Here is a 26,338-nt window from a genome sequence, read left to right on the forward strand (position 1 = left end):
TACAAAAATATTCTGAAGAGAATCTTACTGAGTTTAGTGAGAAGGAAGAATCAAATTTAAAGAGGAAATATAAATAACATTGGTATTAATTCAAAAGGAAATATTAAAATGTATATAAACAATTTGTAATCTTCCCTAAAAATGGATGTAAAATAACTACTAAGTATTGTAGGATATAAAGTGGGAAGAACACTGCTTTAGGATTTGGAATAAATAACTGGGTGTATTTCCAGCTTTCTTAAATATTGGCTGTCTGCATTTGGAGAGGTCATTGGATTTTTCCAGGTCCAGGTTTCTTTATCTAAAAGAGTGAAGGGATTAAGTTTGCTCTCTTAAGGGTCCATTTCAGCTCTTAAAAAAATTCTTGGATTTCATTTGTGAAATTCTGAGGTCCATGTAACTTTAGGACTGTGTTTTTATACCTAAGCATCACAAAATGGACTTGACATATTGCTATTATGAGCTGTTATGCCATGTTCACATTTTCTGGATTGCCTTCTGTTTTATAGATAAGGGCAATGGAATTCATTAAAATGCCCCAAACAAGAACAAGAATTTTCAAAATTTCTTCATATCTGGCAAGCTTTTATTTATACTGGTTTTAAAAAAGTCTAATGGCTTTCAATTGAATTGAACTATTAATTTGAATTGAATGGCTGCCACCAGAATTAAGGTAGTGCTATAAAAATAATTTTTATAGGAAGGAACAATGTGTAGTATTTTCATTAGAACCCATGGCCTGAGACAACCTAAGAAAGACAATTGAAGTACCAAGTAATCTAACAAATTAATAAAATATTTGTTAAAATTTGCCTCATTTTGATGTACATAGGCTCTTTGAGACCAAGGACTATTTTTTGTTTTATCATTGTATCCCCATTACCTAAAATTCAGAACACTCATCTTAAGCAATTAAAATATTCATTAATTTGAACATATTATTATTAATACTGTACTTGCAGATTTTATATATACTGAACTAGAGATGATCCTAAAATTCTCCATTGTTTTTCTGCACTTCATTCTGTAAATATGAAACAGTTAAAACTCTGAATTTCTGTGAAAATATAATTCATTTTTATCACAAGATAATAGAATTAGAGCTGTTCAGGACCTTTTTTGCCATCTAGACCAACCCTTGCATTTTACATATGTAAACTGAGATGCATAGACATTAAGTAACTTGATGAAGGTGATTCAATTAGTAACAGGGCAAAATTCGAATCCATGTCCTCTGACTCCAAAGCTACTGCATTTTCTATTCTTCCATGTTGCTTTTCATGATGATGATCATGGCATCTAAATAAAAACATATAAAGATAGCATTTACACCACATAGTTTCATTTAAAATCTCAAATCCCTTTCTAAAAGCCTTAAAAAAAATAGTATCCTCATATTGTAGGTGGGAACATTTGATCCTGGGCTTCATACCTGGCAAGAGAATCATGAAGTGCTAACCTTCATTTGAGTCATAGACAGTTAACCTTATCCTATGACCTTAATAATCCCTGAAAGTGTTTCTTAGATTTAAATATGGTATGAATAAGGCCATTTATGATTATTATCAAGTTTCAACTACTCCTCCAGCACTAAAACCAGTTTGGTTAATTTCAGAATTTTTAATGTAATTTCAAATTTCAGTTTCAAATCCCAAAGTTATTTTTTTCAATCTCTCTGTCAATGACATTAGTTATCTTTTGCTATAAATCAATTTAAGAAATCTTGCTGGTCCACTAAGTATTTCTGATAAAGGCTGTTGTTCCATGAAACATTCCAAGATTATCACAAGAAATTGCTTTCGTAGACCATAAAAGAAAGGAAAAAAAACCCAACAAGCAGAACATGCCTAGCAGAAACAGTTTACAGTTTTACAGCTCCTCCCATTGCAGCACATAAGTCACTAAGTTACAGTTAACTTTGGATGATCAATCACGGATTGCAAGCAAAACAGGCATCTCACACTACCTGCCCTGGAGCTCCTGGGCCGCTTGCCGGTGATTCTCCCAATTCGATGATGAGGGGATCAGAACCAATTCTGGACATGGATATAGCAAACTACAGTGAAGTCTTAGACCCAACTTATACTACTTTGGAATTTGAAACTATGCAGATTCTCTACAATTCAAGTGGTGAGTTTTCGTCTACTCATTGATGTGCCTGTCATAAAAGGAGACACTAACAGGAAAAGTTAAACTGGGTGAAACAGCTTTCTAGTGGCATGTTGTCTTAGTCGAGAAAGTGGGGAATGCTTTTATAGCAGCAAATCAGGTCTTTAAGTTTCATCGCAAAATCAAGGTTAACAGCATTAAGGCTAGGCTTATTTGAAAAAGAAAATCCTTAGTCAAAATAATAAAGTAGTTAGAGTGCCCTATCATAAGCTAGTAAGATAGGGATAGGGAGAGGAAGCTTTTAGCAGCAATTTATTTGTCTGTGAGTTATAGCAAGCAGTAATAATTATTGGCTATCACTGAATATTTTGGGGGCAATATTAGACATTTGTAGGCAGAGCAAAGTTTCATAGATATTTTGGAAATTTTGCTGATTGTCTGGTCCCATTCATTATCATCCTTACAAGTTTTATTTGCTGTTAATGAGAAAATAAATAAATAGGTTATTTACTTTTTTCTATAGATCAATAATATGGAAGGGATTGAAGTCTTTATCAGAATGGCTCTTTACAAGCTAATATTTAGCCAAAAGAAGCTCTTGGTATTTTTCTAGTGTAACATTTTAACTTTAAATCAGATTGTAGTTACTAATGGTAAATGTCTTTGTGGAATTTAGTTTGCCATTATCTTTTAAATTGACAGTATGTTTTATCAAATAAAAAATCCTGTTGAGAAGGGTTTTAAAAATTATAATTCTGTTAACTCTATTAACTAGTTTTAATTCATGATGTTATGTGAGAGTATTTGTGGGTATCTGTGTGGAATTCAAGGTTGATGAAGGTGGTTATACCCAGGGCATTCATAATATTTTAGCTTACCATAAGATTGTATAATTATAAATTTAGTACCATACATAAATTGATGATCTAAAAATTGTGCTCTTTTAAACATGATTTTCTCAAGTAAATTTTTTTTCTAAAATTCCTTTTCTTCACTGAGGAATCCTATTTTTTTTTCAACAAGGAAAATAAATAAGCTTGTACTGAAGTTCTTCATTTAAATTTTGTGCCTTTACTTACCTCAATACATGTAGTGATGAATAATGTGCATGATATTATAATCTACATGAGATTATTTAGCAGTAGCAACAATGAAAAAATTATGTCCAACTTCTGTAATTTTTCATCTCTAAAGAAAATAAAATATATATTGTCACAATAAATAACACATATTTCCTAATAGTCAGTAAAATGCTTCATGCCATGTCATAATCCACGACCAGAATAAGTGCCTATGAGGTTGTGTAGAAAATGATGTTTGGAAATGTCTAATTTCTAACATTCCAAATTCTTACATTTATTACTTTTTTAAGGTTCCCAAAGCAACTTTTGATAAAAAACAAATTTGTTGTGAATAGTATATTGTCTTATATGTTCATCAAAAGTTTTTAAAAATGATTTTAAGTATGCAGTATAGCACAGTTGGTTGAACGCTGAAGTGAGAGCTGAAAATCCTGGGTTCTAGTTCCAATTGTTTCTAACTTATTGTGTGACCTTAAAATAGTCACTGAATTAGGTCTAGGCTTTGCTTTTACTATATATAAAATGAAAGACTTGGAAAGGAAATCTCCAAGACTCTTCTCAGCTCCAAAACTATGTGATTTTCTGGTTTATTGTTATCGACATGTAAATAGCTCTGAATCTTTAGCAGACCCCAATGAATATTTGGTTAAAAGTAAAGACTATGTTGGATAAATTTACTGAAGAAATCAATATCAGCAATGCACTTCAATGAGAGTGTGTCATTTTCTTCCTTACAAGACGGTTCTGCTACTGAACAAAACAGCATGAATACTTCAGACAACGGGGTCAACAGTCTTTGTGCCATCTGTGGAGATCGAGCAACTGGAAAGCACTATGGTGCCTCAAGTTGTGATGGGTGCAAAGGTTTCTTCAGACGGAGCATTCGAAAGAGTCATGTTTATTCCTGCAGGTACTTGAAATGTCCCATTTTGCAGAATTAACTTTAACATAGCAATATACTAGATGAGCTTCAGAGATTCCTTGGTTTATATCAGAAACACTACTGTAACAATGAGTCACATGTAGCTTATATATACAAACACACAGTAGATTTTTCTAACTAAAATGTAAAGGTACATAATGTGCTTGTGATTTGTTATTGTTCAGGAAAAATGCTAACTTTTAGCACTAAAAGGTAAAATTAATCTTCTTTACCATATTTTTTCCTCAAGTAAATTGATGTTATTCAAATTAGATTATGGCTATAGGAAATAAAATTCACAGGTCAATTTTTGAAAATCTTATGTAACTCTGAGACTTGTCACATTTTTCCTGAATGTGAGAAGTCTATTGTTGTGAAAAGAATAAGACTCTCTACCCACCCCCTCCCCAACCCGCCCCCATAGGTCTAGAATGTCTCCTTAATCTATCTAGGTCTTAGTGCCCTTTGTAAAACAAGGATAATAATATTCATGGTACCTACCTTACAGGAGTTTTGTAAGAAAAACAAAACTGCTGTGTTAATGTGAACTAGTAGTCCTATTCTATCGATTAAATTATCACATAATGATAGAGTGACCCTTTGGCTGTCTAGTTAACCAGGTCTTGCATGAATGTTGTGTTGGTGTTGTATAAATAGCTGCCATTTAGAAAGAGGTGAGATCTGAATGGGAAAACTGTGCAATGTTTCCCTTGCTGATGAAAGGCAAGTTCAAGTTGATTGTGTCCCCCTTTGGAACAAATCAGATATTTTCAAATAAATCAGCAGTTTCATTTCACTTCTGTGCCATTCACCATGATATTACTTTAGTCTCTTAAATCTCTTAATATCTAGTTCTCAAAAAAAAGAAATTTACTAAGACTTCTGCCACTGTATTTCCAATATGTCATTACATTTAAAAATGAAACTTTTTTCACATTTAAAAGTTTTCCTGCCTAGTTAAAAATACTTTCAATTTAATTCTACATTTTTTTCTGAAAATCTAGATTTGAAGACCTGAAAAATTTTAGACTGATTACATAATTCACCACAGGATCAGCTTACAAATAATAATATTATAATACACGTGAAATATGATTAATTTTAGTTCCCCTCCTCCCCCAAGTCATAACCAACTTTTCAGGAAGGTATCTATTGTAGAAGTTGAAATATTCCTCTTGGAACCATTGGAATTGAAAAAAATTAGGCTTAAACATCATAAAGGAGAAGAGTAGCACACTCAATTAGCAGAAGCCTATCTATTTTCTTTAAAAAGGGGATCATGGTTACTGTAGTGAATTTCAGGAGTAAAAGTATATTCTCAATTTGTGAAACCTTCAACACTTGCTGCACATAGAATCAATCATTTTTTGAAAAAAAAATGACTTTTGAAATGGGGCAAATTTTACACTTTCATTCACTTTGGGTTTTAGGATGTTTTTCATGAGCAAGGATTGTGAGACACAGAAAATATAGGAAAATTTTAAAGATCAATTAGTGCTCATTTAAAATTCATTTCCTTAGCATTCCACCTTAAACTCTAGTCCCACCATAAATATTGTGGTACTTTTAGATTGACAGAATGATAATTTGTCTTTCTCTCTAGTCAGTATTATTGGTCACCTAGAATTTTACTCACCTGAATTTCTTCATTTATGGATGCTTTATGATATTATTAAAGGTGTCACCCAATTGAGTTAAATAGCCTTTTTTTCCTGGCCTGAGACAAAACCAACTTTACTTACTTGATACTTATAGTATCTTAACCTCTAAGTGGCATAGCAATTTATTTGAGCTCTAGAATATAAGAATATATGCTTTTACTCTCATGGCAAATAATTAGTGAAGAAAGGAGGAAAAACAGTTATGAAGATGACTGCTTCAAAATATTATGATTAAGCACATATATACTTTTTCATTTAAATTAAACTTCTTTAAGTTGGTTTTTAATTTCTTTTGATTTGTAATTAATTGTGGAAATCAGATTAGAAGAATGAGGATAACTATATATAATCTATGGACATGTATACACACAGATACATATAAACGTATATTTATATATTACATTCTCACATATAGCTTCAGTGAAGTTAAGTGATACATCCATCATCACACAGCCAACATAATGAGAATGAGAGGCAAAACTTGAAGTAAGAATCTTTTATTCCAAGTCCACTGCTTGGTCTTCAACACTGCCCCTTTGCCATGTGTTATGCTGGATCCTCTCTTTTCTCCCAGTATCATGGTGGGGGAAGCTTAAGGCTTTTAATGACTCATGCTTGGCTACTATCATGTCTATATGGCAATAAATATATAAACGATGTGATGGTTATAACTCATTGTAATGACTCTATGAGGATTATGATTTATATTTTCCATGTCAGGGGTGGTCATGGTATCCCATAGACAGGTCAGAGTTAATAGGAATGACTAAATCTTTTCATTGTATCCCATTTCAACATGTAACTATAAATACAGTGTTTAACATATATGAATATACTATATATATAAAATTAATAAAATATTTAATATGTGTATATATGTATATACTATACTTGTATGTGTGTATACACATACACACATATAGTAGTCTTAGTAGTTTACTTCTCTTGCTGCATAGAACTTACAGAAGAATAAATAATTTATCATCTTTTTCTTGGTGAAATAGGTTCAGCCGACAGTGTGTTGTTGACAAAGACAAGAGGAATCAGTGTAGATATTGTCGTTTAAAAAAGTGTTTTCGAGCAGGAATGAAGAAAGAAGGTAACATTTCTTTTGTCAGCAACATAATCATCACCCAAATGAAGTCTGAAATTTACTGTTAGGGAAAGAAATGACAAAATAACTCTATCAGTAAATTATATTGACTTTACCAATATGCTTTTTTTAAAAAAGAATCATCTATTTCTTTATTTTAAATAATGGTATCATATACTTCACTATAAGATTAAATAATACTTTTAAAACAATATCTGATATATTTTCCTACATCCTAAGTAGGTTGTATATAAGAACATATGTGTTAAATAAAATCAGAGCATTTGAAAAGCCATAATAGGAATACTATTTTCTGCCTATCAGTTTCATAGCATGTATACCACACACAAAACCAAGGCCCTTATATGAAGCACTTACCCAAAGAATTTACATCCCAAAGTGATAAATTTGCCAAAGAAAATCATTGCACACCCATTTTTCTATTTGTGTGACTTTGTTTAAATTTCGCTTAATTTTGTCAGCACAGTGCCATTCCCCCCCAAAAAAAACAAAGAAGGTAGAAAACTAAAAGCATATAACTTTCAGTAATAATATTTTTCCATATGCAATTTTTTTTCTCAAAAGTCTTTCTAAAAGATCATACTTACCACCTTAAAAGATTAGTTGGCAACTTTGTGAATGATTTCCATCTAGCCTCACCACCAAACTTAATTCTTCACCTTGGTTCAAAAAAAAAGTTGAAGCACTTGACTTTTTGATGTAAATTTATATTATGTGTGTATTTAAATGTTTTTTTAAGAATGTGTGAAATGTAAATGGTTACTTTTTATTACAATAATGTGTAAATCATAGCCTTTACTTTGAATTACTATTTAAGTATTAATTCTCATGAGAAAATTTTAAAAGTAGATATATATGCTTAACATTTTCTATAGTCATATAAAAATTATCGTATGAAAACACAAGATGGTCAGTAATTAATTCAGAAGATCAAAGAAGACCGAATAGTCTTCCACAATATTAGATTTTTAAAAATTGTATCTAAAGATTACTCTTACAGCAAACTCAGAATGTCATCATCCAACTTCTTATTTATACTTTTACAAAAATGTTTCCTCTGCAAATTAAGAAGCACTTTAGGAGAAAAAAATAGCTGGAATCTACCAGTAAATATTCTTTAGCAATAATAAAGCTTTAGAGTCTTTCCGGTATAAAAGGTGGCCTCTTAAGAACCACATAGCTCACATAATTGATTATTAATATATCATAGAATGCTGAGTTGTAAAGGATCTCAGTGATTGTCTAATCTGAGCACCTTATTTTACAGATAAGGAGACTGTAACCCAGGTAGGTTAATGAACTTGCCTGATAAGTAGCAGAATCAATATTCAAACTCAGGCCCTTTGATTGCTGAGCCAGTGCCCTTTTTACTGTGTTATATTGACTGGTAGCATTAGGTATGCTTCTTCTTAAATTCCACTATGCAAATAGGTTTATTTTATTAAAATAGTCAAATCAAATGACCTCATCATCAAATACTAGATCTCCACAATAAAGGATGAACTACGCACACATCTGTCTGTTTCTTTCTCTCTATGTCTATCTCTGTCTCTGTCTGTCTCTGTCTCATCTACCATCTGTCTATAGAACCCAAGTCTCCAAAATCACGTGTCTAGGTGATTCACATGAAAGGCTGCTTGGGGACTGAATAAAGTAGATGTGACTGTGTACGCTGCACCTAAAAGATGCCAGGGCTCATATATGGCCTCACGTAATCATGCTTCTTTCTCCTTCTTTGTCTAAATCTGGATAAGCAGTTATGGGAAATGTAATTTTATAAAATTTGTCTTCCGCTCTCCCCAGATGAATGAGGTAAGCTTGGTTTTTCTCAGGGGATCCAAGTGTAGTCACTGAGATTCTTTAGCTTTCAAGAACCCTTTCTTCTCTATCCTTTTAGGCTCCAGAGGGAAAAAGCCACCTGCTTGAAACTTTTTCCTTCACTAATATTTAGTAAACTCCTCAAGAATTCAGGGTCCCCAAGGAGAACCACAAGCTTATAGTCTTTAAATGACCATAAGAATAGATTTAGTTTACTTGCTGTTCTTGCTCTAGTGTTTTTCACATGAAGAAAAGACATTTTAGAATTTCCATGACTCACATCTTCTGTCAGTGAATATGTTCTATTCTTTGACCTAGTCAGCATCACAGATAATTCCCTTTCTCTAGTTATCTTATAGTTTTATTAACTTAGAAAGGAGTAGAATACAGACTATTCAAAATATAGCAGGGCAGAATTGGCTGACCCAACATTTTCTGCAGTGTGTGGTAACATGAAACACCTTAAATCCCAGTGTTTCATTATCTCTAGAGACAAGGCTGTCTGTTACTACTTTTTTAAAGTGACAAATACTAGCTAAAAGAAGATAAGTCATACCTTCCTGCTTTTCAGGGTTGCCTTTCTCAGGGCTCTCAACCGCTTAGGTCTGGTAGCAGTGTGGTGTTGGTAAAGAGAGATCAACTTCTAATCTGAAGATCTTGGTCTAAATTAATGTTCTACTACTGACTAACTTTGTGACTTTTGGCAAATAAGTTAACTACTCTGAGTTTCAGTTTCCTTTTCTGTAAAATGCGGATAATAAATTATCTGCTCCCTAATTTGCTTTAGAATCAAATGGGATAATGCAGACTTTGCAAACTTCACAATATTACATAGTGTAAACTATTAATATTTCCAAATCCCTGCCACATATTTGCATACACAAAAATTTCAAGTAATTAAGTCATATGTTTATTGTGTTCTAGCTGTGCAAAATGAACGAGACAGGATAAGCACAAGGAGAAATAACTTCGAAGGCAGCAACATTCCCTCTATTAATACATTGGCACAGGCTGAAGCTCTTTCTCGTCAGGTATGTGCTGGATACATGTCACCCTCATCCTGTTTGAAGGAGAAAAGTGTTTTATCTCCTTGAAAATGTTTCATTTGGGAGGTGGAGGAGTGGGCCAGATAGAAGGTTGATATGATGGAGGCTGGGGTTTCTTGGGTATTAAGGTTTTTTATTCAAGGACACACCGCCAAATTTGAAGGAATCACACAATGTATGCACTTTTGGATTTATTTTGGTGTCAAGTTGCAGGTTTTGATGAACCCAGGGAAAACCTAGAGTTCTAAGATCTAGCATTCTCCAAAGCCAGAGTAGGGGAGTGGAGGTGAAAGGTATAAGGGATGAGCCAGGGCACAGTCCCAGGTGCGGGCGTTGGTTTTATTTAGAAGTAGGGGAGAGTAGAAGGAAATTCAAACTGACTAATCAGTTTGGCGATTTAGGCCTTCTTGAGGTATAATATGCTGGTCTCTGATTGAGAACTTGGCCATGATTTTGTGTGGATTTTTCCTTATAAATTCTCTGGTCTTCTTTTAAGTCCTAAATTTTATCTGCGTGGCGTTGAGGAATGAAAATCAGCTGGGCTCTCTGCTGATGATTATTGTCCTGAGGGGGAGTGAGTTATTAATGCTTAAAAAAAGTTCCTGGGTGAATCAGTTGAAAGAAAGAAAGAAGGTTCTTTTTTTGATGTCTCATGAATTTGTGGAGTAATTTTCCTGGAAGCCTTATAATTGTTGATTCATTCTGTTTTGTTTTTGACTAAAAGAAATATGGGTAAAATGAAGCCATGACTTTGTTTTTATAAATATGCATAGAATTATCAACTTTCCCTCCCATCTTCTCTGTTTATTTAGCCTGCTAAATTCAATAATATTAGTTTCTAACTTGGGTAGAATCAGAAATTCAAAAAGAGGCACATCAGTCAGGAAACATGTTTCTCAGAAATCTAGGATAGGATCAAACTTGCCTTTGTAAATTATGACTTGGAATATCTAGAATGAAGCATCTGTCATGAGATACTTTTTATCCTCAGTTGTAGATAAATAAGTTACCACTGAATATATACAAGTATCTCACAAAGTTATTATTAAATTAATTAATAATTAATTATTTCCACAAACTCAGAACTTCAAATCATAAGTTTTGCATTTTACTAGACCATTTTAGATGTATTTATTGAGTCTTGTGAGACACAGTACTAAGGCCTGAGGATACAAAGAAGGGTATAAGAAGTCTCTACTCTCAAGGAGCTCATGGTCCAATGGGGGAGAAAATATGCAAACAACTGTGTACAAACAAGATATATAAATTGGAGATAATCAGTAGAAGAAAGATACTAGAACTAAGGGAGATCAGGAAAGGCTTCTTGTAGGACAGGATTTTAGCTAACACTTGAAAGAAGCTAGGGAGTCCAGGATACAGAGATGGAGAAGGGGAGTATTTCAGGCCAGGGGAACAGCCAGTGAAAATGCTGAGAGGGGCAAGAGATAGAGTTTCTTGCTTGAGGGATAGCAAGTAAGCTAGTGCTCGTAGGCCAGCTTCCAGAGTCTCAATGCTGTATACTACCAAGAATAGAGTAGGTTCTCAATAAATAATTATTGAATTAAATTGAAGCCTACCACTCATTTTTTCACCCTATAAATTAGCTACCTTATCACCCTCTCAAACACAGTGAGCTCCATGGAGGCACAAACTGTGTCTAAAGTTATAACTAATGATTTCGGCACCTGGAGTAAGCAGAATTAATTGCTCCCCCAATTGAACTTTGTAGTTAATGATGTAAAAATAATGCGATATACACTGAAGACAAGTTTTGTTCAACAGGAGAAAGGATTAGTTGTAGTACAGGCTCCCAGGTGGGTGTTATTAAAAAAATAACTGGTGGCTTACTATTTTCTTCAATTTTTTTTTGCTAAGAACTAAGCTCAGTCATTAAATTTTTGTACCATTTAAATGTCAGCATCCTGGGAGAAGTTTATAACTGTTCTACCTTAATCACATCTTTATGTATAAATATTATTATGTATTATAACTATGTATAATATAAGTTTTATTTCCACAGGACTCAGAAAGTATTTCACATTTAGGAGACACATGATAAATATTTGTTAAATTTAAATGAGTTAAAATGTTCTTCTTTCAGACATAAACCCTTAACACAGTGTCGGCTTTAATATTTACAGAACCCTTTACAAATATTGTCTCATTTGATCTTCACAACAACCTTGGGAGATACTATCGTTTTCCCCATTTTACAAACGAGGGAACTGAAGCAGACAGTGGTTAAGTGACTTAACCAGATCACGGAGCTACTAAGTGTCTGAGTTAGGATTTGAACTCATGTCATCATGACTCCGGCTCCAGAGCTTTATGCTCTATGCCACTGAGCTGCCTATGTAAAATATCCAGGCCATTTGCTAGGCGTCTAGCAGTATACTTTTGTCCTGACTTTCTTACTGAAACTTTACTGTCACTTTAATACAGTTTGTCTACTGAACCCCTTTTTCTCCAGAAGCTTTAACAATTTGTCAGTGAATTTCTATAGTTGAAACTTTCTTTTTCCTCATTCAGAAAACAAACCTTAGGATTTAACTGGTCTTGGACCACAAGTCTAGGTATTTTGAATGAGGAATAACCTAAGTCACCCCTTTCCTCAAATTATAAATGTCCAGTATTAGAAAGTAATTATATCAAACAATCAGCAAATATTAATTAAGCATCTCTTATATTTCAGGTTACTGTGCTAAATCCTAGGGATACAAATAATGAATCAAACAATCATTACATGTATGGTGGTTACATTCTAATAAGGGACACCACAATTACATATATAACTAAGTATGGAATAAATGTGTCATTCGTCCTTTGTGTTCAAAGAGGGTCAGTAACAACGTGATGTTAGGGTTAAGGTACAGTGTATTCGACTGTGGCTGATCAGTCCAAACACAAGCTTAGAAGGCTTTGTAAACCACAGGTCAGGCACAAATAGTCCCTCTGAACATTTGGGATAGAAATGTCTCTTTGTGCTACCGTAGTTCTGTAATTCTGCATTGCTCATTGAACACAGCACCTTCTTTGGTGTGGGCATGCTATGCTGTGGGGTCCTGTGCTAACATCTCCCATGTCTGACAGTCAATGCTGAAGTTCTTCAGAGAGACCTTGAGAGTGTCCTTGGACCACTTATTCTGATCTCCATGAGAGCACTTGCCTTGTGTGAATTCTTTGTAAGTCTTTTAGGTAGATGTCCATTTGATTAAGGCTTTGTGGCCAGCCCATCAAAGTTGCACTCTCTGAAATAGTTTGATTGTTTGGCAGTTCAGCAGAAGAGAGGGCCTTAGTATCAGGTACCTTATTTTGCCAGGTAATCTTCAGAATCTTCCTACAGCAATTCAAGTAGAATTCAGTTTTCTGGCATGGCACTGGTAGACTGTCCAGGTTTCACAGATGTAGAACAATGAAGTCAGTACAATGGAATAACTATAAGGAGAATAAATGCAAAATGGTTAAATGCAAGATGGTTTGAGAAGGAGAAGAGTTTTGGAGAGCAGGAAAGGCTTCATTGAGAAAATAATAAAAAAAAATAGGTAACAACTTACTCTACTTGAAGGATGAGAATTCTCTGAGTAGAGGAAAGGAAAGAGAGAATACATTTCATACATGGGAGATACCATTGCAAAGAGTTGGAGATGGAAGTAGTGTGCGTGTGTGTGTGTGCGTGTGTGTGTGTGTGTGTGTGTGTGTGTGTGTGTGTGTGTGTGTAAAATATAGAGGGAACCTAGTTAGATGGATAATAGAGTGTGAGAAGGATATTAGTTACAATAAGTCTAGAGAGAGACGTTGGGCAACACATGAAAAACAAAATATGTACTCCCAGCAACATAACTGAACTATGTAACTTTATAAATGTCCAAGATATAACAGAAGACTTCGCACATAGTAGGTTCTCATTAATTATTTGTTGAATTGAATTTCCCTTTTGAACAGCCTCACACAGGATGGCAAAGAGCAAACTTTTACATAATTTCAAGGTATTTGTATTTTGATGATCATAACGTCAGTAGCTTCTGCTTAAATCAACAATTAGTAAAGAAAAATACTGAGTTTAAAAGTATTTTATAGAACTGCTTAATGGAATGTTCTTCTTCTTGTTAGATGCCAATCTCAAGCCCCGGTGCAAATACTGACATAAATGTTAAGAAAATTGCAAGTATTGGTGATGTCTGCGAATCTATGAAACAGCAGCTATTAGTCCTGGTGGAGTGGGCTAAATATATTCCTGCCTTCTGTGAGTTACCATTGGATGATCAGGTATACATTAAGCCAAACATGAAAACAACACGTGAACTGTTGGATTAAAATGTTTCTGTTCATTCCGTTGGATTGACAAGCAGCCTTTATTATTTCTGATGAGGTTTAAATGATTTTCCTAGAGCCAACAAGCAGACATTTACTTTTTCCTGAGATCCTAGAGAAAATGTATATGTGGTTATTTGATCACTTTAAATGAATATTTCATGTGTGGGGGTAGGGAAGGGTGTGTACTCTTAAAACAATTGTCAAATAATGCTGCTAGTGGTTGTTTCTAAGACTCAGAGGGTTATTGGTTATTTTTTTTCTAATAAGTCAAAGAATTATTGGGTTAAAACTTTTTAAAAATTTTTTGATTAATATTTTTTTATTTTTAGTTTACAACACTCAGTTCCACATAACTTTGAGTTCCAGATTTTCTTTTCCCCCCTCCTCCCCTTCTCTACCCAAGATAGCATGGAATCTGATATATCTTCTACATATAACTTCACATTGAACTTATTTACACAGTAGTCAAGTTGTAAAGAAGAATTATGACCAATGGAGTGAATCATGAGAAAGAAGAAACAAAACAAAAAAAGACAAAAACAAAAGAGAAAAAAAGAGGGGGCGGGGTAAAGGCGAGCATAAAGTGTGCCTCAATCTGCATTCAGACTCCATAGTTCTTTCTCTGGATGTAGATAGCCCTCTCCATCATGAGTCCTTTGCACCTACAAGGTGCAAAGACAACTCCAAAGGGCTCATACTTGGGTTAAAACTTAAAGGAATGTCATAGAGCAAACAGCATAATGTCCTTATTTTTTTAAATGTACACTTTGGAAAGCTCTGAAATCTCTTGTGCAAAGGAAATCTTAGATTGTTTTGGTCTCTAGAAGCAGTGAGCTTGTCAAATAAAACTGATTGACCTCTTGTGAGGAATGTTACAGAGGAGATTCATGCTTCAGGTGGAGGTTGAACTCTCTGACCTCTGAAGTGCCTTCCAGTTTTGGGATAGTATTTAAATAACTAGGGTGGGGAGGCCTCAGAATAGAATGGAAAGAGCACTAGGTCAATACCAGACTTCCAGTCTAATTCAGCCTCCAATCAGATGGGTGACTATGAGTAGATAAATTGCTTTCCCCATCTACAATGTACAAGTATTCAATCAACTGATCTCTAATGTAATTTAACAGCCCTGACGTCCTCTCACTCTATTCTCCAAAATATAGATAATCTGGTTCTCATGAGGGAAAAATGGGGAGTGGGAGTAAAGGCCCTCAAAGTACTGATATTCAATGTAGACCCGAAGTTGTTAGGCTATGAAGATAACTCAAATAGACTTGTCAGCATGGTGCAAAACACACTTCAGGATATTGTCACAGGACATCGTGAGTGCCCAGTGTGTGGGTAGCTCATGTTTATTCTTGTGTTCTGCCAGCATTTAGATGTTTCTTTCCTGGTGCTCATTGGTGGGAATAATTTACTAGCTTTTGCATGCGCCTTTTAAAGATGCCATTATATTGACTTAACTTCCAGAAAAAAAGTATGTAAGAAGTTTCAAATTTGAACATATTTTTCCTCGAAGTGTTTTCTAGATCTTTTTAACTGAAGGTGATGGGTTTATAAAATCTGTTGAGCAATTCAAGTGAGATGTTTAGTTTCACATACATTTGAAAACCCTCCATATCCTGTTTCTAATAAGTTAATCATTTCTCTTACATGATATAGCTGAAAAAAAAAATCTACGCTCTCCTCCTTCTCCTGTACTTAATATCCCCAGGTAATATGTCACACCCTTTGCAAATGATCTTTATCTTTGTGGCCCAGAATTAAGGAAGTAAAAAAAAGGAAGATTCTAAGATCCTTTAAAATAACAGGAAGAGTAAAAAAATATATATGTTGAACAACTGAAAAATAAATGTGCACGGAAAGTTTAACTTAAATTTTGAAGAGAGCTTCTCACCAAGTGGTGAGAACTAAAAAATGTGGAATGATTTTTAAAACGTTCCTCTTAACTACCTTCCTGGTATGAATCACATTTATTGACCTGTCATAAAGATAGCTTTGTTCTATAGGTTTTGTTAGAGTTTGGATAGTAAAAATGCTGAGACATGCCAGTATCATAACTTAAACAACACGAACAGGATTTTAACATTTATATGTAGCATTTTTTTTTCATGGATATCCTTCCTGAGAAGCTGATGATTTCTGATGTGTGGACAGGAAAATAAAATATATGACTTACTCATTTTCTTTAGAAGTAGAAATGAAGCCACATCCTAAAAGTAGCTTCCATTTACTAATGTACAGATACTGTGCTTCCTTCATTAAATGTGCAGCATTTATTAGATCACCAGTTATAGTCCTTGTGCCCTGTGCCTCACACAATAACTTAACACAGAGTGAGTGCTTAATAAATGTTTGCTGAATGGATAAACATATGAATTAATGATGATGAATATGAATATAAAAGGTAGAAATTAAAAGATTATCATTTGGAGATTGTTAGCCCCAGGGTCCTGATTTTAAGGCCAGAATGACATGACATTTTAATTATTCTAGTTAGTTAAAACAACTAATGGCAGTCAGGGACACAGAAGTCTATAAGTCCAACTTCTTATTACATTCAATGTTTTATTTGTTACTTAATATGATTATTAAAGATCTAGATGACGTATTGCATAGAATGTTAGATTTGGAGTCAGGAAGACCTGTGTTCAAATGCTAACTCAGACACTTTCTAGCTGAGTGACTGTGGGCGAGTAAATTAACTTTTCTTACCTTATTTCTCCATCTATAAATGGGAATAATAATAACATCTAACAAATGGGATTTTTTGAAGATCAAATTATCCATAAAATACTTTATAAATTCTAAAGTACCTTTTAAATGCTATATTATAACAATAATTAATATCTATAACCTTTGTCTCTTTTATTAAGGTTGCACTTTTAAGAGCACATGCAGGAGAGCACTTGCTGCTTGGCGCCACAAAGAGATCCATGATTTATAAAGACATCTTACTTTTGGGTAAGCATCCAGTGAATGCTGTCACATGCAAAGCCTGCTACATTTTCTTGCATATGTTTGGGATTAAACAGATTTTTATGGAATTAACAATTTCATTTATGTTTCCAGATATTTTGACTATGATTAGTAGTCAAACCTATTTGTTTGGAGTCTTGAGAATAGAGATGATTACTTTGATACCACAAACATTTCAAATAATATTAGCACACACAATGAAATATTTCAAATCCAAGTTTTGTCTTTATTGCTGAATGGATGGCTCTGTTTGATTGATGTCCTCTAAGGTCCTTTATAACTCTTCTGATTCTAAAAATGCAGTGGCTTTGTATATTCTCTAATATGGTTTCTGTTGAATAATTATAATTGCTGTAGAATGGTTTTTGAAGGAGCATGGAACAGTGGAAAGAGTGCTGGATTTCAAGTCAGAGGACATGAGTTCAAATCTTTGCTCCAATATTTAATAGCTCTGGAAACATAGGCAATTACTTAACCTCTCTGGGCCTCAGTTTCTTTTTCAGTAATATGAAGTATTTAGACTTGATACCTACAAGCTCCCTTTCAGTTTTGAATTATGATTCTATTATCCTAAAAGCATGTGCAAAGTACATGTTCATCTCCTTCAATTTCAGTGATCATAATGATCTCTATTGGCCCAAACAGGAAAAAAAAATCAGTCACATCATAGATGATCAGACCTACAAGTACATTTTTAAACAGAAAAGGGCAAGAAAAAGAACTAATATTTGCCATCTAGCAGTAATCCATGCTAGAAAAATAAATAGCTTTTGTCAGTGTTGTGAAAATAATTTCCTCAATGTATCCGTGCTGCCTTGGCCTACAAAGGATGCTCATTAGTAAAATTGTTGAAGACTTATCTAAGGATGACACACTTGTTTGCCTAATGCTTCCCCCTGGCATTTACGTAATGTCTTTAAAATGTTATTAGTTATTGTGGTTCAGAGGATGTTTTATTGCCCATTATGACTGAAGCACTAAGTATAAATGCATGCCTGGTGCTGCAGAGGTGTGTTGGATCCAGCTCATACCACTTCATGGAATCTGATTGTTAAATGTTCAGCGTGAGCATTTATATCACAAAAATTGCAAACTTACCAGGGCTTGATTTATTTTGCTGCTTGTCTCAGCTTAAGAAAGTGAGGAAGGTGATGTGTGAATAGTAAAGATTAAACTTACAAGTGTGGTGTGCATTTTTGGAAAGCCAGTTAAACATTAAAATCAATATTGCATATCAATAAAATTCTGTCATCATGGAGCTAAATATACTATTGGGATGGGGAGGAATTGTCACTAAACCTTTGTAAGCTGCTTTACCCTGGCATTTTTAGGTAAGTTACTTTTCATAACAGACAGAAAAGGAAGTATGTAACGTCATCTTTGTATGGGAACCTGAGAAATTAATACCACTACTAAGAATAGCTAACATTTCAATAATACTTTAAGGTTTATATGTCACTTTGCATATATCCTCCCATTAATATTTACTTCATTTGGATGATGACCTTCACTTCTTCACATTTCATTAATAAATGATTACCTGATGTTAACAGTCCAATGTTTATTACATAATTTAATCCATCACTTGTAGTTACAGAATGGGAGAATTCAAGGGTATACAAGGAGTATTCAATTTAACTATGCTAAGGATCATGTTAATCTTTGAAAGTTAAAACCATTTTCCCCTGCTTTTGAGAATCATCATGCAATAGTGATTATTTGGAAGCACATCTAGCACCCAAAGCAGTATCAGTTCTTATTTTCCTTCAATGTAACCTCTAAGGGCTCTTTAGCTTTTTTAAATTCTTCATTAATGAGTAAGATGCTGACAGAGGACTGACAGAACTGAAAGTTAATCATTGTGTTTTGCTTTCCTTTGCAAATTCTTAGTTCATCATTAGCCTGCTCTCCACCATTATCACCAGTGGCTGAAGCTATTCAGATACATATGATCACATTATAAATATTATTTATCAATTAGGAGGTCTTGAATTTTTTTACCTGAAATTTTTTACTGAACTTTTTTTTTGTGTATGCTAGTAGTTGGCAGAGTTTGCTGGCATCTTCCAAAGTTTAACCATTTTAAAGGTACTTTGGATTTAGGAAACACTTGATGATAACTTACTGTTTCTAATATGTTTTCCCCTTCTAGGTAACAATTACATCATTCATCGCAACAGCTGTGAGGTGGAGATCAGTCGTGTGGCCAATCGCGTTCTAGATGAGCTAGTCCGCCCATTTCAGGAAATTCAGATTGATGACAATGAGTATGCTTGTCTGAAGGCAATTGTATTTTTTGATCCAGGTTTGTTTTTAGAAGTGCTTTTCAAAAGAAAATCACAATGAAATAATTTATGGAATAGACTTCACTGTGATATATTTTTTGTCATGCTACCCTCAACCTAAATGCTAAAATAGTATAGCATAATAGATTTAAAGCTGGAAGGGACGTAAGTAGCCATTAAGTTCAGTCCTTTTATTATACAAATAGAAAGACTGAGGTTCAGGGAAGTCAACTGATTGGGTCAAGGACCCTCAGCTACTGAGTGCAAGAAGCAAGATTTTAACCTTGATCTTTCTGGTTCAAAGTTCAGCATCCTATCTACTCTGCTATACTGACTTTCTTTCTATAATTCTAACTTGATAGTTTCTTTCTTTTCTTTTTGTTCAGATGCAAAAGGATTAAGTGATCCAGTGAAAATAAAGAACATGCGATTCCAAGTCCAGATCAGTTTAGAGGACTACATCAATGACAGACAATATGACTCCAGGGGAAGGTTTGGAGAATTGCTTTTGCTCCTGCCTACACTGCAGAGCATCACTTGGCAAATGATTGAGCAAATACAATTTGTCAAACTGTTCGGGATGGTTAAAATTGACAATTTACTTCAGGAAATGTTACTAGGAGGTAAATACATTTTAAACATAAGAATTTCTATGACATTCATTAACATCGTATTAAGTGCTTATGAATTAGTTTGCACTCTTTATCTTTTGGAAATATTTATTTTGCTCTTTAAAGTCTCTGTGAATGCCTTTTTTTCCTTTTGCAATGATATATGGAATTTAATTTTCACATGTTTTAAAGAAAGCTTTGTGATTGTGTAGGCACAATGATATTGGAAATATACTCATATGAGTACTAGTTATGTTACCTTTGCTCCACATGGACTCTTTTCACACCCTTCAAAATATGGTCAATGTGATTAACTTGTTTTTTACACTACCATCAAGAATGTTATAGTTTTTCTTTTGGATCTTTGCTCTGCTAATTCACGACATTAAAGGCATTGAAATTGCAGTGCCACATAAAAGTTACTATAAATACCTTTAAAACAATTCAAGTAGTAGCACGAATTATTAAGCAATCACTGAAAGGGAAAAAAATAAAACAGATATTCCATCAATCATTTAATGCAGGAAGTTAAGATCGTTAAAAAAGTCTTTATTTTGATCTAGATTAAATTCACTGTAAAAATTCCTTCCCCCCTTATTATTTTCTCCTTAACTTTATGTGATGTTTGTGGCCTTATTCCAAAATATCAAGGGCTAATGATATTAGGATTATGTCGAATCTTACTGACTAGAGATTAGTGGTTCTTAGAATTACCTTAATGGCAAGCAAGCTCTGTAATGATTCCAGGAAGAAATACACAAGGCCATTTATTAATACAAAGCATTATAATCTGCAATATTAATTTAAGCAGCATACAGTGAAAGCAGACATTGTACGTAAAATGATAGTGTTCCCATTAATTTATTATTAAATTCCCAAAAGGCAATTTACAATAACAGCAATATCTGAGATGCCAGTAAGAATGTTTGGTCCAAAGTGAGCTTGCTCTTCAGAAGTATCACTAACAATGGCGTGTTCATTATATTTTTAGGTGCTTCTAATGATACTAGCCATCTACATCATCCTGTGCACCCTCATTTATCCCAGGATCCATTAACCGGGCAAACTATACTTATAAGCTCTATGTCAACTCCCGTGCATACAGAACAGATCTGTAAGTAATAAGTAAAATTTCCATCATGGTATCTCTTAATCTTTTGACCTGTTAATCCTTTGCATTTGGAGAAAAGAGCCCAGGGGAGGCGAAAAGAAACAAACAAAAAAAAACTTGTCTTCTGGTCTCTGTTTAAGGACATATTGGCAGTGGGTTATACAGCAAGTCAGTGAACCTCCATACATCTGAATTTGTCTATTATAAGAGGAAAGTGAGGCAGCCTGCCCTTTTCTAACTGACATGTTTGTTGTGAGAAGAAAATAAGAAAATATGAAAATACTTTGAAGCTAAAAGTACTTCCTCAATACAATGATTCATTATTGCTTATTTTCATCTGATCCGAACACATTATATCTATAGCAGATGCAGGAACCAATTGTATTATGCTAATCTATTGATGGGATAGCAATCTTCTAACTTTATGACAAATATCATAAGAAGTATCCTCTTCTGAATCAGTGCCAAGATACGACTAATCCCAAATTCCTTAAAACATCCAACCTGTATATGTCAAACTACTTCAATCACTGAAATAAATGGTTTTATTTTAATGTTTCCATTAATATAGGTACTATTATTTCTAAACTCATGGTACTAAGTAGTCAATTTCAATATAATCTAATCACAATTCTTAAAAGATAACAATTTTAAAAAGTATATGACATCAATAGGTCTTTAGAGTAACTTAGAAATACTAATTTTGCTTCATCTTTCCAAGGATATTAGTTTCTGTGTTTTGTGTTCAGGGCAACTGAGAAAGAGAATTTCTCCAACTAGACCAAGACCACACAGGAATCTATGACAGTGATATTCGTGAATAAACTTTGAAAACAAATCATGCTAACATACTCATAAGCATCAAAAATAGCAACTAACATCACAGGTTTATCCTACCATTAGCTAGAGAATCTACACATACCTTATAATTAAAAACTACTTTCTGAAAACTAGATCTGGCATTCCAAATAACATTTAAACCTCACCACTCTCCTTTTCTTTTTCTTTTCTTGCAAACTAATATTTAATTAGAAGATCACTTTACATCATATTTTTTCATTTGTAACCTTTTTTGGTTTTGTGCATTTGACGAATTAAGAAACTGACAACTTAAAACATTTAGATCTCACACATACACATTTTTTCTAGGACACCATTACACATCATATTGCCCCCAAAGTCATAAATCCATAGATAATAGCCAGAATTCAAAGTAAGGCCTCTAACATATTATATATAGCCAGTGATGGTGCACTTAAAAATAATAGGGAATTCATTTACTAAGGTTAACAAAGAAGTCAGACTTTGTTAAAGAATGAGAGCTTTCTATTTTTTTCTGTTTTAGTAGCACATAATAGCAAACTATTAACTAATTTTACTACTTCTGTCTTTGGCAACAAAGCATCAAGCTACATTTTTTTCAGATTCTAAATTCATTTCTTAGTATTTGGAGTTGGAAAAGACTTTTGAGATCATTTAGTATGACCTACGCATTTTACAGATGAGGGCAGAAAAGCTGAAAGGACTTATCCACAGTCACACCTAATTAGGAATAAGGGAGCAGAGGCAGGTTCTGTCACTCCAGAGCACTTGGCTCTCCTCTGTGCCAAGTTCTGTTCTCTATTGAGTAGTGGCCTAGTCAGAGTGACTGAGTCTATACTTTCTGTCTTCTATCACCAGTAACAACAAATGACTAGGAGGAATTCGTTCTAAGTTACAATGATTTAGTTTTATAGTAAAGTCTCTCTTAATTCATCCTTAACTAGAGAAAATGTCATACAATGGAAAAATCAGTTATAAATCATTTTAAAAGAAACATATTTTGGAAAGATGAGGAGAGACACTGGAATAATGTCATTCTTCTTAAATGCTTTAATAAATGGATATGAATCATTTGTGGCTTAGGTCAATGTTTTTCATACAAAATGGCTTCCTGGGTCCTGAAAAGCTTTGAGGCCTAGTGGAATAATGCAGACCTGAGATGAAATCTGGCCTCACACACTTACTACTTGTGTAACCCTGGGCAAATCACTTAACCCTGTTTGCCTCTGTTTCCTCATCTGTAAAATGAGCTGGAGGAGGAAATGCCAAACCACTGCATTATGTTTGCCAAGAAAACCTCAAATAGGGTTGCAAATAGTGGGACAGGACTAAAATGACTAACTAACTAGTAGAATGAGAAAGGGGCTGTTAGTTAGGCGAGCTGGGTTTAAATTCTGCCTCAGACATTCAATAGTTGTGTGACTAGTTGAGTCATTTAAACTTTCAGAGGCTCAGTTTCCTCATCTGTAAAATGAGGGTAATAAAACTTGTACTACTTAACTAGTGGGTTGTGCAAATCTTTTTTGCACATCTTTGCACATCTTAAAGAAACATAGAAATATGACTGACTATATTTATTAACCTTTTTGTAGGCCAGTCATTTCCCATTTTCATTGTCAGGTTACTAAGCAAACACACTTCATGTCTGAACTATTAAAAATTCTGACTAAGTAGAATCTAAATTAATGATATTTCATTATATGAATTTTTAATTAATGTAAAGATGGCAGATAGTTGTTTAAGATTATAAGCTTCTATGATTTCATGATTGTTCACATGACAAGCTTTTTCTACATGAGGTACTCAGAGAATTAAATGCATATTTTTATCACAAAGAATGTGAATGTTAAGATTCATAATATGACTTTTATTTTGACTTGGTAATTTTGTTTTAGCTGTTGATCCTAAAAGTTTAATAGAAGCAAAAAACAAATAGCTTTCATTTTTCAAATTTCCACATTATACAAAATCTTTCCGGGTATTTTTACAACATAAAATACCAAATATTGAGATAGTCCTCGATGATGTACAATGTTATGACATGTTCTCAAAATGTTATCAATATTTGCAATTGGTTTTCTTGAACAAATTCCCTTTTTTTTACAGCAACTCCTGAAACCCCACTACCTTCCCCACCACAAGGCTCTGGACAAGAACAGTACAAAATGCCCACAAACCAGGCTTCAGTCATTTCACATCAATCTATGCCCAAACAAAAGCAATTGTGATAATACTTGTATTTTAATCTATTTTAACATGCACTGCTTAAATGTGAATAATAGGTGATATTACAAATATCTCAGAATAGTGATTAAGGCTAACCCTTGGCTAAAGGATTATGGTGCTGTTTTAAGAGGGTTTCCTATTATCTATTTTTTTAAAACCTTTGAAAGCTTTAAGACACAAAGTAATAATACAATTCTGAGTTTGGATGTAATGTTTTAACTTGTTCTTAGATGTGTATATTTTCTCACTGCCCTTGCACAGTTTTGGGACTAGTGAAATCTGATATATTACTTGCAGATACCTTCTTAATATTCTTTTAAATCTGTAAATAATTTCTTCATAGAGACAAAATGCAGAACTAAGTGTACTTTTTTGCTGTGAATAGTCGACTAGGAAGCCTCAGTTAAAACATGAACCAAGGCTTGATAAATTATAAACTTGTAGATTAGTAAATAAATCAGTTATTGTATAATGGAGCTAATTTCATTTTAAAAAATATATAACTTGTAGGCATTGTTTGACCTTGAAGCATATCTTTGACTCAACAGTTCCATGTATTTGATCCAATAACATCTTCTGCTAGGTTTACCTTGTTTGGAGAATTCAAGAAGCATAATTCATTCACGTAAAAAAGTTCAAAGAAGGATGGGAACATGAAATATTTGAGCTACACTGTATATGTATATATGTGTGCACATGCATGTGAATGTGTGTTCACTGATAAACAAATGAGCCATAGCATTATTTGTACTTTTTAACACACGTTTTAAAAAAGCCTACTTCTCTGTTCTCTAGAAAAAAACTCTTAAATTTCTAAAGAAAACACAAGAAGGAAATATCTGTAGTGATTTGGAGAAATTGTAATAGAGAAGCCCATTCAGTTCAGTAGATTTTCAAATAGCACATGGCAAGGAGCCTAAGTGAACCATGTACCTATCATACCAAGCATAATGCAGTTTCTAGAACTTAATGTGCTTTTCTCTTATATGAAAAAAAATCCCTGCCTTTTAATAGGACACTTCAAAATGTTTACACTTAGTAATTATTAAAATTTAGTCATTATCATGACCACAACAAAGAGTAAGAAGACATTATTGAGTTGACCCTAGAAACAGTTTTCTTCCTGTAAACTTTCAAGCCCAGTCTGGGTTAGCATGGAGATTACAGAAGGGACTCTGGCCATTACAGTTCTATGGTTCTCTGAATGGCTTCATTAATATGTCAGCTAATTCACTGGCTCTTCAAGTGGAATTAAGTTTTAGAAAACAGAAACCTTAAAACTCAGAGTGATTTCACAGAAGTCCACAAAATGCCTTTAAGTGATATGTGTCCTCCTTTGTGGATTGCTAAATATACCTGTTAAGGGTAAGAGGAGAAAAATTATCTGAGCTTGTAACTTTGGGATATTGTTTTTAGAGTGTTTCCTTTTTATATGTGTACAGATTCTTTGATCTATGTAGGTGGCTGCCTTTTTGTTAACTTTTGATTCTTTTTATACTGCTCTCTTTTTAAGACACATTGGAATATGACTTAAATATGTAATATGGAAAAATTTTTTAGTATATTATATAAACACATAAATTCACCGAGCATCCACACTATTGAGCTTATATGATTGGGTTTTCACAGCTCAGTCTCATCAGGGAATATATATGATAAAATATTTTTATATACTCAACTGCCAAAATGAAAAGGCTGGGTGGGCATAGACACATTAAAAGTTTCAGGATATTTTGAATTTATAAAGAGACAATGTTATGTATTTTATACAAGTGCAAACTCACTTCATATAATGAAAATGAATAATTTATTGTGAAATGTTGATTTATTTTATAAATGTAAAATTATTTTTATAAATTACCTTGTTAAAATCAAAAATGACTAAATTTGTTAAATGTTAAATTATAGTGAAATGAAAACTTTTTCCCCAGACTGTGATACCATATTGTTTTACTAAGATTTCAAAATAAAAAGAAAAACAAAAAAGAAATGTCTCAAAGGGGCTATTTTTCAGCTAGTACAAATGCTGTTATAACTATACAAATTTAAATCTTTTTTATATACTCACATATAGAAGTATATATCATGATCTTTGATATTAGTTTTGTCAGGTGTGAAGAAAATGAATTAGTAAATTCTAAAGCACAGTATTAAAAATTTATGGAAATCACATACACACATATGTATTTCAGTAGTCCTTTTAAATTTCATTCTACAAAAGCCTATAGTTTTGACTTATAT

General features: G+C 33.5%; 1 protein-coding gene and 1 long non-coding RNA gene across 5 annotated transcripts in view; one reads left to right on the top strand and one right to left on the bottom strand.

The window, feature by feature from the left end:
- The window catches only part of HNF4G (hepatocyte nuclear factor 4 gamma), a 187,959-nt gene extending 161,930 nt beyond the window's left edge, over positions 1-26,029 (top strand). For 3 of the 4 annotated variants that reach the window (XM_036765037.1, XM_036765042.1, XM_036765035.1), the window contains 9 exons: positions 3,930-4,101; positions 6,779-6,873; positions 9,631-9,737; positions 13,863-14,018; positions 16,940-17,027; positions 19,195-19,347; positions 19,714-19,950; positions 20,930-21,052; positions 23,978-26,029. In XM_036765037.1, coding sequence (XP_036620932.1) covers positions 3,956-4,101; positions 6,779-6,873; positions 9,631-9,737; positions 13,863-14,018; positions 16,940-17,027; positions 19,195-19,347; positions 19,714-19,950; positions 20,930-21,052; positions 23,978-24,099 — 1,227 coding nt within the window. In that variant the 5' untranslated portion in view covers positions 3,930-3,955 and the 3' untranslated portion in view covers positions 24,100-26,029. Of the gene's footprint in view, positions 1-1,935; positions 2,131-3,929; positions 4,102-6,778; positions 6,874-9,630; positions 9,738-13,862; positions 14,019-16,939; positions 17,028-19,194; positions 19,348-19,713; positions 19,951-20,929; positions 21,053-23,977 lie in introns of those variants that run through there. The other variant, XM_036765043.1, reaches the window with a different exon arrangement.
- On the bottom strand, positions 983-9,343 carry LOC118854815. Its single transcript, XR_005010728.1, has 4 exons — positions 9,263-9,343; positions 6,738-6,928; positions 3,189-3,297; positions 983-1,299 (listed from the first exon to the last, which is right to left on the bottom strand). It is a non-coding gene; the product is annotated as an uncharacterized LOC118854815 (long non-coding RNA).
- Positions 26,030-26,338: the final 309 nt, after the last annotated feature.

The sequence above is a fragment of the Trichosurus vulpecula genome, chromosome 1, assembly GCF_011100635.1.
Source record: "Trichosurus vulpecula isolate mTriVul1 chromosome 1, mTriVul1.pri, whole genome shotgun sequence".
NCBI classification, from domain to species: domain Eukaryota; kingdom Metazoa; phylum Chordata; class Mammalia; order Diprotodontia; family Phalangeridae; genus Trichosurus; species Trichosurus vulpecula.